Source organism: Schistocerca serialis, chromosome 5 (genome assembly GCF_023864345.2).
Source record: "Schistocerca serialis cubense isolate TAMUIC-IGC-003099 chromosome 5, iqSchSeri2.2, whole genome shotgun sequence".
In the NCBI taxonomy this organism is placed as follows: Eukaryota; Metazoa; Arthropoda; class Insecta; order Orthoptera; family Acrididae; genus Schistocerca; species Schistocerca serialis.
The window spans coordinates 683,868,324-683,885,055 of NC_064642.1; the positions used below are offsets into that span (position 1 = coordinate 683,868,324).

At 37.4% G+C, this 16,732-nt stretch overlaps 2 protein-coding genes across 2 annotated transcripts; both read left to right on the forward strand.

Annotated features, from left to right (window-relative positions):
* Window positions 1-5,705: 5,705 nt before the first annotated feature.
* On the forward strand, window positions 5,706-15,197 carry LOC126481375 (ubiquinol-cytochrome-c reductase complex assembly factor 2). The gene is made up of 2 exons (XM_050105084.1): window positions 5,706-5,876; window positions 14,927-15,197. The coding sequence occupies exons 1-2, from the start codon at window positions 5,806-5,808 to the stop codon at window positions 15,195-15,197; spliced, it is 342 nt and encodes a 113-aa protein (XP_049961041.1). The 5' UTR covers window positions 5,706-5,805.
* Window positions 15,198-15,208: 11 nt separating this feature from the next.
* On the forward strand, window positions 15,209-16,432 carry LOC126481374 (probable methyltransferase-like protein 15 homolog). Its single transcript, XM_050105083.1, has one exon. It carries the CDS (start codon window positions 15,209-15,211, stop codon window positions 16,295-16,297), a length of 1,089 nt encoding a protein of 362 aa, XP_049961040.1. The 3' UTR covers window positions 16,298-16,432.
* The last annotated feature ends 300 nt before the right edge of the window (window positions 16,433-16,732 follow it).

The window sequence follows — 16,732 nt, forward strand, 5'->3', positions numbered from 1 at the left end:
TCTTGTGATTTCTCGCCATCTGTTGGAAATCTCCGCATTTATTCTGGTTGCGCCGTTAACGTCTCCACAGGGTATCCCATGGCGAATGGAGGTATTCAGAGATACAACAGCAACGATCATTCGAAGAAAAAACTCTAGTAAACATGGGTCTTAAAATACATACCTTAAGAGTTATGAACACTTGTTCAGCAGAAAAGATGTCTTTCATGGTAGCCAAGATGAACGAATGCTGAGAGCTCTTGATTACGATGAACGAATGCTGAGAGCCCTTGATTACTGGACATTTTTTCTTGTTTTGATCCATACTACCACTTCTCAAAATATGGAAAGCAAACAGCTTCTAGTAGAAGAGATTTCTCGCATAGTATCGAGGATGAAGAACTGCCCATGACTCTTACAGTAAGCATTTTAAGGCACATGTTCACAAGACTTATTTGAGTTATCGTTCCTGTCATAGCCATGAATATTGACCAATCCTCCATGGACGCCCTATATGTTATGTGATAACTGTTATATTGTATTTCTCATTTGTTACAGCTCTTCCTGGATATCTGTAGAGCTCTTTCGTTGTCATGCCTTGTCACTCTTTCCTGTTGCTCTGGGAACTCTGTAACTGCTGCTGATGGATGTAATAACATTCCCTGTACTCGATCAACAACCTCTGCAAGCATATCTAACGTAAACTCGAATCTGTGCATGATGCTTTGCACTAATACTGGCAAGTGGCTTGTCCACAACACCCAAAGCCATGAGTCGGCACTGATGTGTCAGATCCACGATATTTTGTTCTCCATCTCTTCGTGGCATAATAACTGGAGTATTTCCTGTTGTAGAGACCTGCTGTATCGATACTGTCTTCAGATGTTCACAATAATTATATTTTTATGGGGTGACAATGATACCTTCCACCACACATTCGAAGTCTCCATCAAGTTGACTGACCACGCATGGGAACTTGTCTTATCATTAATTGTTCCACTGCAGAAAAAATTTGCTCCATCTTGTGTGAGCCAAGGTTTTGGGTTCTGGAGCCAAAACAGCGGTAAACAAAAGAGGACTACTCATGAGAGTTAACATGTGTCTGGTCCACCGCTGATACAAGCAAGTGTGGACGAAATTTCTACCAGTGCAGCTTGTATCTCACTGTCTCCCTGTTCCTGGTGTCTTGTAACTGTCATCGACCACATTGGTGCAGTGGTTAGCGTACTGGTTAGCACGCTGCACTCGTATTCAGAAGGACAATGGTTCAGACCCATGTCTGACTATCCTGATTTATGTAGTTCGTAATTTCCCTAAACTGCTCATCATAAATTCTGGGATGGTTCCTCTGAAGTGGCACAGCTGGTTTCCTGCCCCATTGTTGAAAGAATACAAGTTTATGCTCCAACTCTAATGACCTCATTGTCGATGAGACATTAAACCCTAATCTTACCCTTTTTTTGTATCATTCTGAAAATGTAAGTCTTCCATTGTCAAATTGATTTACAAGTATGCACTTTATGTACGTAAAACTGGTACCGTTTTCATAAATGTTGGGTCACCACTGAGAATACTGTTTATATATTGCTGTTAATGCACGCCAAAAAAGCCTTTGCAGAATACTGAATCGCTTTATTAATTAGTAGCTCCCATAACTTCGTTGAGATAAAGAACATTCAATAAAAGAAATTACATTTTAGTAAAAACGAAAAGTAAGACTAAACAGTCAGATCTCAGGAACACAACTTTACTTTCATCGATGTTTTCACTTAGCATTGATCTCACTGCTTGGAACCACTGTGATTTCAGTGCTGCCACACGAATTCACTGCTGTCCAGCACAGATCCAAGGCATTTCCAAGTTCGAAATATAAATACTTGTATGAAATTGAGTGAGAATGAGAAAAAATCATCGCATATAATTAACAATAATTTTTTATTCGTTGGCAAAGTGTTTTATATAATGTACAAAAAGACACTGAAAATTTGTAGGAAAAATAGCAGTAGTTCAAACGAAAAATAATTGTCACTGTGCTAATAGTGAAGTAACTGACTTTCAATTAAGAACTTAATTGTCAAAATTCTCATTAGTATTTGTTTTGAATGTAATAGTATGGTAGGTAATTTAACTATTGATTGCTGGATATTAATTAGTTTGCATGGCTACATCAGTTGTAAAATGTTAATCATTCACCTATTCATTAGCCCTTAACACGACTTTCAAGTTGCATAAGGCACAATTCATAATTACATACATACATGTTCATAATGTGTTTTGAACTACAGGTTGTATTGCACATATGCAAATTTAGCATTTTATGTTACACTAGGTTAAATTTACTTATGCTACCTATATAAAATTGTTCTACACACACTCTTAAGAATAATAAGGATGGAAGTTGTTTGTTTATAATTAAATTAGTGGATAATAAAGATAACAGCAGATCACAGCTAGATCACTTGTGGTACTATTTATAACTTCATAAACAGTGTAGAAAGCTCTTTCCTTCAGCAAGGGTTCTGTAATCTTCCTGAATTTATTAGTATTTAACTTCCTAATCCTACTTTGTCATTTGTTAAAAAGAGACCTTCCTACATGTAGAAAGTTTCTTTTAATTTTTGTAAGCCTATTCCAGGGAATATTCAAAGAGTTCCCTTTCCTAGTTCCCTAAGTGTTGATATTCGATCTTTTATCATGATTATCATAATGTTGTGAAATATGTATAAACTTGGGACAGTCATCATTTTGTTGTTAATGAAATACATTTTGCATGGAGTGCTGGCTCTTAGACTATACATGCATCTAATAGATTTTTGCCAAATAAAGACTCTTCTGGCTCCAACAGAGCTACCCCACATCATTATCCCTTAGTTCATGTGTGTGTGTGTGTGTGTGTGTGTGTGTGTGTGTGTGTATGTGTGTGTGTGTTCCAGTTCAATTTTGTGTTGAGGTGGATATCCAGCAATTTGACAGAGCCTTTGCAATAACAATCTATCCTATACTCTTAGTTTTGTTATTGTTTAATTTTAATTCATTTGCCTTAAACCGGCAAGATGCCTTGTCCATCATACGTTTATTCATTTCCTTCATAGTATTTCTGTCATTATGGGGAGTAATAAATGTGGTGTCGCCTGCATACATTCAAGGTAGCAGGCCCAGTAGAGAGCATTAACATAAAAAATGAACAAAAATAGTCCAAATACTGATCCCTGAGCACTCCTCTCATGACGTTCAGAAAGCCTGAGTTGTCATTTGAGTGAGTTAGGTCCATTTGCTTCCTACTGGAAAATTATGTTGTAGTCATGGCACTTTCTTATCGGTTATACCATACTGCTAGAGTTCATTTCCTTAATCATACAGTTTATAAGGTAACACAGGGAATTGCTTATTATTTCTATAATTCGTTTTACAGTAAAGCTAGAGGGGCAATAACAGTATTCAGTTTTTGGGTAACTGAGTTTTGCTGCTGCATCTACTATGCCCTTAGGGGAGATAGATTTACATTCAAACTCACTATTGCTCTGATGGTTGGTTTCAAAGTCTGCACCCATTGAGGTAACCAAGGCTGGTTGACTGTCATTGCTGGCTACTGATTTCATCTTTGGCCTATTGTTTCAGATTTGCTTATTCCCTTTCTATAATATCGCTTCGGTTTTACAGTCATTGGCTTGTATATGCTACTGCTACATGACAGTTCACAGTATGACTTCAGCAGTATCACACTCTAACATAACAGTCACAACACACACTTCTGTAAAAGTTGTTAACATTTGACAGCTGGAGTGACACTAGCGCTCCAAGCGGCGAGAAAGGAGAACTTCAGAAGCATCGTAAGCATAATGTTTGCTTTGCATCCCTTTCCTACGTGGTTTACGAAATATTTGAATTTTTTGTCTGCAAGACTGTGTGTAATATCAGAGGACATAGATGTTTCTAAAAATGATCCTAAAATATGTGCAAGTACGGATAAAAATCAAGAAGCCAGTGGTAAGTTACAATAAATTCGTGAAGAAAGACCTTGACACTGAATAGAACTGCAGCTTATCACGTTGATATCAATGGAATATAAACACACTGATTCACACATAAGAAGCACAGACATGTACCTCTACATGCAAAAGGGATCGACGCTCAGTTTGTCATTCAGTAGGACTACTGTGTTTTAGTCATTGTAGCCTGTTGCCACAAGTACGACCTTCATCGTTATATTATTCTAAGTGGGACAAGAAACTGTCAAATGGTGGGAGAAATATACTGTGAGTGTAAAACCTGAGACCTCAAAGACAATAACACTATCGGAAGTGCTGCCTTATGTTAAATTTGCTATTAGAGACTTTTCATCCAATGACATATGCACTTGTTTATCAGTATTGGAGAAATGCTGTACCTTCTGCTTTAAAAGGTGGAACATATTGTCACTCATCCCACATTTTATTTGTATGCCTTCTACATACCTAATGTATGCACTGATGGAAACATAAAATATTCTGACATAACGTGTGTGCCAATACCAGGATCCTATAGTCTTCAAAATTTGTTTATCCTTCTTCACTTAGTCCTTCTGATACAGTTTCCGTTGCTGTCTGTTACAAGACAAGGAAAGTGCCTATCATTTTAAATACAGTTTTGCACGAAGTCTAGCGATCTGCACATTCTGATACTCCACACACTTTTTCTAGACACGAATAACTGCACTTAATTTTACCACTTCATCGTCGAAGCAGGTATATATTGACGATTCTGATGAATCTGGCACTGATCTATGGCACAGAAGCAGCCAGTTCAACTCTCCATATGAGTGTTTTATAGCGTTAGACGGATTGTCGAACCTTTGTGGCAGTTTCCTCTTCAGCGTCAGATGAGGTGGCTTACCTGGAATATTAAACACGTGTTTATTAGTGTCAGTATTCATAAACTGGTTTTGTTCGACGTGTAGGGGACAAAACTTAACATTATTATAAAGGCAGACATGGTCTTTTTTCATAAGATGTTCTTGTCTGCTACTCACTAAGAATTTTCTACTTTTAAAACATTTGAATCATTAATATACATGTAGTTTGCAAGCGATTCTCGACGATACAGTTTAGTAAAGTGATGGTATACACCTCACAGAGTCCTTAGGAAACCTAAAAAAAAGACAGATGTGGTATCATCTTCTTGTTGCTACTAGCAATTTATTGCGCTACGCTACGTTCCCATTTGTAAAATCCGCTGTACAAACCAAAATAAATTACTACTATTCGCTTTAGCTTTCACGATCGCGCCAAAGTCAACAGTTTAACTTACTGGCCGCTTGGCGCGCTACTGGCGCAGTGGGCAACAAAATCGAGGCGAAGTGTCGCGACTGTTACGTTAGACTGTGGAAGTATTATATTTTTAGTTTAAACGGGCAAGGAGTGTACCAATTAGCTATGTGTCAAGTTCATACCTATGATTCGTATTGACAGTAATTTTTTGTATAGCTGTTGCTACAGAAAAGATATATCATTTTAGCACGTCTGAGTAATGCATTTGCACTTTTTGCTACACGTTTTATGACATGCGCTCTTTTGTTAATACTGACAAATGCTGACCAATATCACTTTCATTTGCTCCTTCATGTCTTATTTGAAATCTTTACCTCTTTGTTTGGAGAAAAGTACAATCTGTAAAATATAATTTCAGTCACTCGACCTCTCGGTTCTCGGAAAACCATCGATAGCTCGATCTCTATATTCTATCGAGAATTGGCGATTTGGCGTACTTCCAGTTGTTTATTTTGAAAGAAGCTGGGCTGTGTAGTAAGTGAAGTTATTGAACATTTATAAGGCATGACACATTGTTGGGATGGCAAATAACTATCGCAAATTTCTAAAGCTATTAGAAAGCTGGCCTGTGGACCCATCTAAAACTGAGCGGTCAGTACTTTCGTATTAAAAATCAGTAAGATTATGCCAAATTATTTACGTAACAAGTACATTTTTAGACATCCTTGTACTTTCAATAGTGAAATTTTGTTATAATAGCGATACTCGCAAAAAAAACTGGCTGCCCTAAACTTTTTGTAATATTTACGCTACCGTTGTCCAATATGTATCTCATACCTATCACAAAAACATTCATCTACCTACCGGATTTGAGACTTCAGTTAATTGTAGTTTTTGTTTTGTATTTCTTCAGCGCAACAATGTTTCCCAACGATTTCGATTTTCATTCTGGCTCTAAGAACGACACAAAAAGGAATGGTGACTTTTCTATATATGTTGGTAACGTTCGAGTGCAGGTCTTCTCATTGTTCGGGTTTTCAAGTCTCTTTTGGCGCTAGTTGTGTATGCACAGTCATTGCAGCCGGCTGTAGTGGCCGAGCGGTTCTAGGCGCTACAGTCGCAGGTTCGAATCCTGCGTTGGACATGGATGTGCGTGATGTCTTTGGGTTAGTTAGGTTTAAGTAGTTCTGATGTTAAGTCCCATAGTGTTCAGAGCCATTTGAAGCCACAGTCATTACAAAACATGTTTGTTCATAGTCACTTCACTATTCCGTGAAGACTCAGAAATATAAAGCAAGGAAACATCATTTCTTAAGCGTTAGAACAATAGGTTAAACCTCGACACCCAGTGTACCGCAACAAGCAATATGTAGCAAGTATCTGAAAGACATTTTTCTCAATTATAAAAAAATACCATTTGTACAAATACTTGATATGAACATTTGAGTACTATAAAACTACCAGTGGCCTATAATCTGTGAACTTCATCTCAAATAGTTATCAGAATTATTCATTATTCTAGGTTGTAAATAGGCTTACATTTGGATTTTGCTATTTCAGTGCATATGGCTGGTGCTTCTTTATTGATTCTAGATATATAGCTGCTGGGAATTTACAGTATGAGTGACAAAAAACTGCAAGACTCATATGGATATTTAAGAACATAGAGTGAAATAGTATGATTTTTTAAAAATAAATATTAGCTCCCTGTTAATCAGTGCACTTCTTTCATGTTGCATCATTTTATAAGATTATTACCAATTGGTTTATCACATATGTATTACAGCTTTAGAGATGGTGAAAATATTTATTTTTCAGCAAGTATTTTCTTTTTGAGAGAGAATCTACACACTTACATTATTATGTTTCATAGTCTGGAAGATAATTAACCAGAACGGTTAGTTAGTTAACATTGTGACTAGCTGCTTTTCTTACCTCTTGTTTTTAAGAGTCAGGTATTTTCTGTGTGTGGGGGGGGGGGGGGGGGCAACTACATATAGCTCTTTGTATCAAATTCCATTTGCAATGTTAGAAATCTTCATCAGACAGTCATTATCACCATCTACCGTGATTATTCTGTTTAGTATAGTATCATTAAAGAACTTATCATTTGATGATTTATTAACGTATTCTGTGCCTCATGTGTGAATGTCATAAGAAGGAACATCACAGTGGCACTCTTAATTAGTTTCTCAAATGACAGCTTGTGTTATTGAGTAATAGTATTTTTTTGTGCCTCATTAGGTAAATGGTAAAGTGTCAGTCTACATATTGAAAGATCCATGGTTCAGTCCTCATTCTTTCGAAGAATTATTCATCACCCTTGATTGTGATTTGTGTATGTGAAAATGCCAGATTAACTGAAGCGTTCCATACCGCTTTAAGAAGTCATGACCAAACTGTTACCTCTCAATCTAACCACGTGCAAACTCACAACTAAACTTTCACCTTTCAACCTAACCTAAACGTCGGGCAGGATTACGGAAGTGTCTGATCCCACCCATTTACTTTGATCCATGACTTCATCAATATGGCGAGAATTGCTATTCTAAGCATCTCCAATATGGCGACAAAACACATGGCAACATACACGAAAATACGTATAAATAAGACAATAACATCTCCCTCCTAAAATACAGTCAAACTAACGTGATAACTGCGGGAAACTGGGGGTTTTAGGGAGGGGACAAGCTAAATGCAACAGTAAAAAGACACAGCACGATCCCAAAACACACAAAATGATGAACAAAAAAAAAAATTACAAAAATCTTAGGGAATCAGACACTTCCCTTGACCTATATAGGCCAACCGCAGCTGACCATACCAAAACACCAACACATACAGCAAACACTGTGGAAATTGTAATCAGTCATTTCCCTTGACCACAGCTGACGATACCAAAACACCAATACCTACATATAAAACGAGGAAAATTAGAATCGGTCATTTCCCTTGACCTATATAGGTCAACCATAGCTATTAACACGAAAAAACCAACACCTACAACTACAAAAAAACAAAACCACACACACACAGAGGGCGCCATCGAACGCAAGACGACATCTACAAACACATCTAACTCAAACTCCGCACCTTAATGACGTCACACACCTTAACATCTGTACGCCATGGGTCAAAGCAGACAGGTGGTTGACCCCCTTGGGCTACACCACAGATCAATCTGTCATAACAGTATACATTCAAAAAACTATTATAGACGAAAAAGAGATATGTGTGTGTTTCTCTTTGCATACATATGGTGTCACACGCCACAATGTCATTATACTACAGCCGAAGCTGACATCTGGCATTGTTAGGTTCAGTTGACCCAAATTAGCAAGCTGCACCAGAGGCAAACAAGGGAATAGCAAAGCAATGGTATTCAAATCGACATAAGCTGTATTTTCTTTTGACAAGCTATATGTTGCATAAGTTCAGAAATCACCATTCCTTTGAATGCAAATTTTGTCATAAAATAGCCTTTTTTAATTTCTTTATTTTTAATTTCTCGGCGAGGTTATAGCTGTGGCACACAAGAATACTTTGATTAACCTGCATAATGAAATAGAGGGAGCAACCCAGATATATATTATAAAATAGAAGTGATGGAGAACAAGAAAAAAATATTAGCGCCAACACAAGAAAAATTAGTTGTGTAACAAGAACCAAGATAAGGTCATGTTAGGCGTGAAGTTCCAATATACACAACAGAAATGGCAGGGTGAAGTAATACTGACATTTCTGATTTTGCACTATGTTCAACAGTTCACAGTAGCCACTGATGGAAATTATTTACAGGTTCTGTTTGTTCCTTGCAGCAGTAGACTTGTTGTTTACAGAACAAATAAATCTGTTGTTATAATATTAATGTTAAAAAAACATTTGAAATGTTTGCAACTGTAAGTAAATATTTTTGATGCATTTTCTTCGTGATCATTAGATCTATCTTGTATCTCACTGTGTGACTGCGTCTTTTTGTAAACTAGTTTCTCATCCATTTCCTCCCCGTAAGTCTTGTCCATACACCTACAGCTAAGATTTTCATTTATTTGTTCTGTTGATTCTACGCAGTTAATTATTGCAACTGAGTCAGTCCATATCAAATTAACCAGTTTTGGTTAATTTTTGGACTTTGATGTCACAAATTTTTCTTGTTTTGGCAGTACCTATCCCATTAACAGCCAAATCTAACAGCTTTTGCCAATGCAATTTTTTTCCAAAATATGAAAAATTGTTAGATTTTCAAAATATTTTGAGAAATAAATGTTACTACATAACACTGCTGTGAAATAAATTAATCTTGCAAAAATGCAGTTTTTTATTCTTGAAATCATCCATTTAATGTACATGTAAGTTTCTTACATATTTCTGTTTTTCCTTTGATAAAGTTTGAAGATGGAGAAAGAATGGGTTGAAGGGAAAATTAACTTTTAAATATAGTACTATACCACACTTAGCAGTTCATATTGCAAGAAATGGTTAACTATTAACAAGTATGGAATTTTTGTTTCAGCATTTATTGTATTGTTAAATGACTTTTACATTGTAGCATTTACATATTTTATTGCTTGCATGATATATGATAGATACTTGCCTAAGACAAAAAAGACTGTTTTCTGCTGGCAGTACAGCACAATATAAAAACAGAAAACTTCTCAACTCATTCATCCACAAGACTGTTTACAAAATTGATACACAGGGAGTTATTTTGCTGCAGCACATTGTAAAAGTGATTGTGATGGACTTGGTGGACACTGTCAGAAGATTTGCTCCTAAACCAAGTTTACTAAAGCCATTTGAAATTCAAATTACAACACCCAATAACTGTATGACTCTGCTCAGTAAACCATTCTTGGCATCCATTCTAAATTACACACGGCTGGGTGATAGCACCAAAATATTATTGTCCTAATTCAGTAGTTCACAAAACTATTCTAGGGACTCACACTGCCTTCTCTTGTTCTGGTGTCTTATTTTCAGGTTTTGCCATTCAAAGTCTATGGTTTAATAACCATACTCTTTGAATGGTAAATCAAGCATGTAAGCCATTTCTAAACAGCAGACTTCCTCAGACGATTCGAGCATCACTGAGGTTGGATTTGTTACAGTTGCCTTAGACAACAGTGCCAGTTCTCAAAGTTGGTGGTAGGTTGGTTCCATTCTAGACAAGGACAGTCAGTGTAAGAAGTTCAGTGTTAGTGTTCATCTTCCACAGGGATCTGCAGCTTCATTTTTTATCCTTATTGAAACTGTGAAGTATTGAAGGCATGTGACCTTATTGTAGGCCTACCCTAAGGAAAGTAGAGTCCAGGATGTCTTACTGGAAGAGTTGACACATTGACCTTTGATGAAATCATAATTATTAGTATAAACAAAGCTTTGTTGAGTTTATTTACTTTATTTTTATCCTTTGTATCAGAAAAACATCACTTAAAACTATTTTAACAAAAAATGCAGATGATGATCATTAGAGTCAGTCTTGTTAAGTTTATACTGTAAGATTGGTAAATATAATTTAATTAATAGTAAGCCTAATATCTTGTCGTGTTTCCTGTAGGGACTTACTGATTATATGGTTTGTTACTGAGATATCTTAGCTCTTTTCAATAATATAATGACTTTAATTTTATACATTGTCTGTCAAGAAAAGTGAAGCACCTAAAAGGGAAGGAGGAAACGAAATAAAACTTCATGTGTTGAGAAGCAATGTGGCATTATTTCAGTGATTACAAAACTGAGTCAAATTTACAAAGAATTTGGCAGTGTGATCCCAGTCCTCAGTATGATGGTGCACCCCCTCTGGCTTGTATATATGCACCGGTTTGGTTGGGAGGGTATCATAAAGCTGTCCTCTCTTGAGGCACTCTGGCCCACAACTATTGTAACAGGCCCTTGATATGCTGGACACGGGCACTGGAACAGAGTTTATGTCTGTGCTGATTCCACCATATTTTGTCGGAGACAGAATTTTGCTGGCTGTCTCAGCATTATGCAGACAGTTAATAGACACACGTGCCATGTTTGGATGAGCAAATGGCATCACTATACTGTTACATGAAAGATAGTATACGAGAGTGCAGGAGGTCTGTGACATACCATTGTGCCATCAGGGTTCCATGAATCACTGTCAGCCATGATCTGAAGTCACATCCCATGTCCCCCCACACTGTAACACCACTGTGCCTCTCCAAAACATTGGAATAAGGGGATCTTTCCCCAGGTCACCACTATACTTCCCAATGGTGGTCATTTGGGTTAGTGGAGAACTGTAGTTTGTCACTGAACTTAATGTGACACCGTTCGTCAGCAGTCTGTGCTTCCTTATCAAGGACCCACACCAAAAGCAAGTTTTTGTGTTGTGTTAACTGCAGCCTATGCATGGGATGGTAATTCCCAAGTCTGGCTGCTCCTAGTCTCTGACCATTGGTGCAGGATGACACGTAATGTTGCAGGGAGTGTATCACTTGTTCTCAGGTGGCAGGTACAGATGTGAAGAGGTTACAATGTTCTTAGAGCACAGTATGGTGATCATATGTTGTGGTGGTCGGATGTGGTCATCTGGAACCTTGATGAAGGTATCTGCCCTTACTCTTCCATGCAATCCAACATTAAGCCACTGTCACATCTGAATGCCCTACAAATCTGGATATTGCATAACTCAACAAGTGAGCTGAACAGACCCACAGTGAGGTCCCTTACAAGCTCTGTCAGTAGTTGATAATGCTGTGTCACACTTGTATCTCTTGTTTCCTTCACAGTGAACACTCAACAGCTGGCACTGTTTATGCTCTTTATATATCCTATCAAGCCTGGTAACAACACAAATGCGCTGTTGTGGCAGTTCTATTTGTTGCGGAAAATTGCAGCTCCACTCAGTTATATACTGACTGATTGTGTGTATTTGGTCAAAGTTACATTGACATCCAACCATATGTTCTGTATGATTTACTTTTATTTGTCAGGCAATGTATCTTAGAAACCCATTTATTCTCCATCTAAGAAATGAAACCAATTTTTATAAACACACATACAGAAAACTCATTTTTTTTAGAAAGTACAAAGGGAATGTTTTTAGATTTTGCAAAATCTAAATTAATATATATATTTTTTTTTTAGTTCAGTAAAATAAAGCTAATGTTACAGCATTACTGTGTCATATGTGGCAGTCAAATGAAGAACAAACAACCGCCACAACGAAACGATGAAATGGTTTCATTAAAAAATAATCATCAGACATGTCAAGACATCTCTCAGGGAAACGAGACAATCAGTTCCGCATAGAACCCGATTGGTCATTGACGGATCCACACCCACTTGTGCACTTCCTTGCCCGACAGAAACAGACGACCATGCATGTCTTTCTTCAGGTTGCCAAAGATCTGAGAATCACACAGTGAAGGATCCAGGCTGTACATATGATGTTGCAGTGTTTCACAACCTAATCACCAAAGCAAATCCTTCAACCAATTGGCATTGTGGGGGCTGGTGTTATCATGCAGCAGGATGAATCCAGCCAACAGCATTCCTAATTGTTTTGATGTCATGGCATGTCGCAGTTTGTGCAAAGTGTCTTCATAGCACTTGTGCTTCGATTGTGGTTCCATGCTCGAGAAATAGACAAAGGGCCCCCGCAATCGAAGGAGGTCATGGTGACCTCATTGAATGTGATGTGAACAGCTATGGATATCTTGGGGGGGGGGGGGGGGGGATATGGAAACATTCCATTGTTGATATGTAATTCCTGGCGGATTAAAACTGTGTGCCAGACCGAGACTTGAACTCGGGACCTTTGCCTTTCATGGGAAAGTGCTCTACCATCTGAGCTACCCAAGCACAACTCACGACCCGTCCTCACAGCTTCAATTCTACCAGTACCTCGTCTCCTACCTTCCATTGTTGACTTGCCATTTGCCCTCTAGCTGTTGGACGGAGCCATCCTGTTGCATGATAACATCTCCCCCCGAAACTGCCAATTGTATGAGGGCTATGCTTCAGAAATTTGGTTGTAAAACATTGCAACATCCTCTGTTCAGACAGGATCTTTCACCATGTGATTTTCACGTCTTTAGTAACCCGAAGAAAGGGATGCTTGGACATTGACTTTGGTCAGGTGGGTAAGTACAAGAGTGTGTGAATTTTTTGATCCATTGGTGGGTGACTGTGTTTTATTAAACAGGAATTGATCATCTTGTCTCCCAGTGGGGTAAATATTTTAACACTTTTGGAGATTACTTTTGAATTGAACTATTCCATGGTCCCACTGTGGCGGGCACTTTCAGTTGGCAGACCCTCATACATATAAATGCAAAGCTTAAACCAATACATTTACAGTGACATCAGTTTCACCTCCCTAACATCAATAGTTTTGAGCTTGCAGACATTTTTGTTTCATGGCACTACCAGATAAATGAGCAAATTTTATTTCTTGAAATCTGAAAAAGAAACTGATCTATGCATAAAAAGGTATAAAATTTTGTGCATTTTATTTACTCTGTGGGTACATATATAGCAAATCAAAATATCCGACTCGACTATGTCCAAAGCTTTGCTTGAGTTGATATGAATTGATCCTACTGTGAATTTGAATCTCAGCTGTGGTCATCATGACCTATTACTTCATAATCCTACTTTCTCTTCTGACCGAGATTGACAGAGTTGGCAGAAAGTTTAACACACTACTCTTATTCAGGAGGGGTGACGTTATTTTTGTGTCTCGCCATCCATATTTATGTTTTTAGTAATGTGCCGAAATTGCTAAAGATAGTTGCCAGGATGTTCCCTTTGAAAAGCCTGCTGCCAATTTCCTTCCCCATCCTTCTTCAATCCAAGCTTTTGCTTTGTCACCAATGACTTCATCACCAACATGGCTTAAAATTAATTTTTTGTTTGCTATAGACCCTCAGCAACATATAGTCACTTAAGTATTTTCCATCTGCTTTGTTGGATGATGCAGACATTAACAAGCATGGTTGCAAGAGATCAGCAATATAATTTTTGGGTTGAGGATGCAGAAGGATAGGCCGCTGACAAAGTCCGTGTGTCAGCATTAAAAAATCAAGATCGTGACCTTTTTACTCCCATGAATTATGAATGATTAATTTATTCCCAAAGACTGTGTGCTTAATTTAATTTATACTTTGAGATAAGGAAACATTTGCATGAAAGAGTTTATCTGAAGTAGGCCCTAGCTTGATTTGTGACAAAGACAGGTGTTGGATACTTCGTCATAACAATGTACCTGTTGACACAGTCATCATTGCAGGCTGCTTTTAGACCAATTATCCCAAAATGTTTTGCAAATTGGAGCGCCAGGATCCAGCTCATTCTCAAGCAGTCATTCCTGCTATCATGGTGGAGTGCAGTATCATCGCTGGTCATAGCCAAGCTATCCGTATTCCCCAGATTTTACCCTTCGTGACTTTTGGAAATAAAGGGTGCAATTATAAGATAAGAGATACCATAAAGAAATCATTATCAGTTGCACACTCAGGTGTCCTGAAAGATCAGTTTTGCCCATGCTACAGAGGCTGAAATTCCGTAAAGATTAGGGATGATTTAAAAGTAGTTTATATCTATCTAGTATCTGTTTTGATAAAAGATTTTCCATACTAGTCTATGATCTTTATCATATTTCGTAACTTATCCTCTGCATTACATAATGAATTATTTAGTTTAACAAAATAAATCCTCTTTTGCTCCAGTGACATTGGATTTCATCTTAGAGAAAGAGTAAAAAAGGCATTTACTGCTGGAGAATTATTTCAAGGAGATGAAGAAAAGTGTGCCAGAGAGCACGCAAGCTTGAAAAGACTAGCTGATAATGTATATGGGAAGTTATACAAACGAACAATTTCATCTTCTGCCACTGGATTGACTGCAGAACAGTGCAACTCTGTGTTGTCAAGTGAATTTCTTGACTTGTTACAAAAAGAAAATCGTAGTATCTTCTCAAGACTATTTAGGGGAAAGTGATTCTGTAAACAATGTATTTCAGACCAGTGTACTGTTATTTGAACTCTAGATGCTGTGATATTGCTAGAAGATACAGTCAAGTATGCAACACCATTGCAAACAATGTTCATCACATCCCAGTTATGAAAAATGAAGTTATTGACTGCTTCCAACCAAAGGAAAACCAGTTGTACATAGACATGACTTTTGGTGCTGGAGGACATGCTGAACAACTGCTTAACTGTGCTCCCAACTTGAGAGTATTTGCATTGGATAGAGATCCAGTAGCCTTTGAGATGGCTAAAAACTTGTCCATTAAGTATCCCGATCAGTTGGTACCTTTATTGGGAAAATTTAGTGAACTTCCAAAACTTCTTAAGAGACATGGAATACAACAAAACATGGTTGATGGGATTTTATTTGACCTAGGTTGCTCCTCAATGCAGTTTGATACTGCCGAAAGAGGTTTCTCAATAAGTAAGGATGGTCCACTAGACATGAGAATGGATGGCACTCGTTTTCCTTCCTCCCCTACGGCTGCAGATGTTTTAGCTCAGATCGATGAACCTGATTTAGCAAAGGTATTGAAGATCTACGGAGAAGAGAAGCAAGCTAAGAAGATAGCAAGAGCTGTTATAGAGTCTCGGTATCAGTTTGTTAGACTGAAGACAACAAAAGACTTGAGTGATCTTGTGGCATCTGTGTGCAATGAAGAACATAGACTTGATAAACTTCAAAGGCCTTCCCATGCAGCTACAAAAACGTTCCAGGCTTTAAGGATATTTGTAAATAATGAAATCAATGAGTTAAATTATAGTTTAATTTTGGCTCACAGGTACTTGAAAGTTGGAGGTAAAATTGTAACACTTTCATTTCATTCACTGGAAGATCGTATTGTAAAGAGGCATCTCTGTGGCAATGTTATAGGAAATGCTATAAATCCTTTACCTCTTAAATATACTGATCACTCTTTGTGGTATAATAGAGATGATGTTGACAGTTTGTTACATAGCAATTGGAAACTTCTTCATAAGCATGTTCTAGTACCAGCCACAGAAGAAGTGGAAACTAACCCAAGAAGTCGTTCTGCCAAACTTAGATGTGCTGTAAAGATCAGTTAAAGCTAATTGTGATGAGATAGAAACATGCAACAAGTCTGTACCCCATGTGTAAAGGACAAAATGCTTAAAACAATATTCTGTTTTCAAATGTGAAAATATGTAAATTAATGTGTAATAAAGAGTGTCATTGTATAACTGATGTAATTTCTTTACCTGCCTTATCCGAACTTTGCAGTAGATAGAGAACCATCAGCATGTATGTTCTTAATAAGTGACACATTTCCAGTGCTTATTTGGTTATAACTCAATGAAAATTTTTAGTTTATTCATTTGACTGGTGCAGATGCTATAGTAATATCATTAGTACAGATTCATATATTAGGTAATTAATATTAAAACTGACTTAAGAATTTAAAAATTCCTTACTGTTCTCTGTGGAAAGTGAAAAAGTAGAACTGTGTAAAAATTAGTGTCACTTGTTTAAGAAATTCAAAA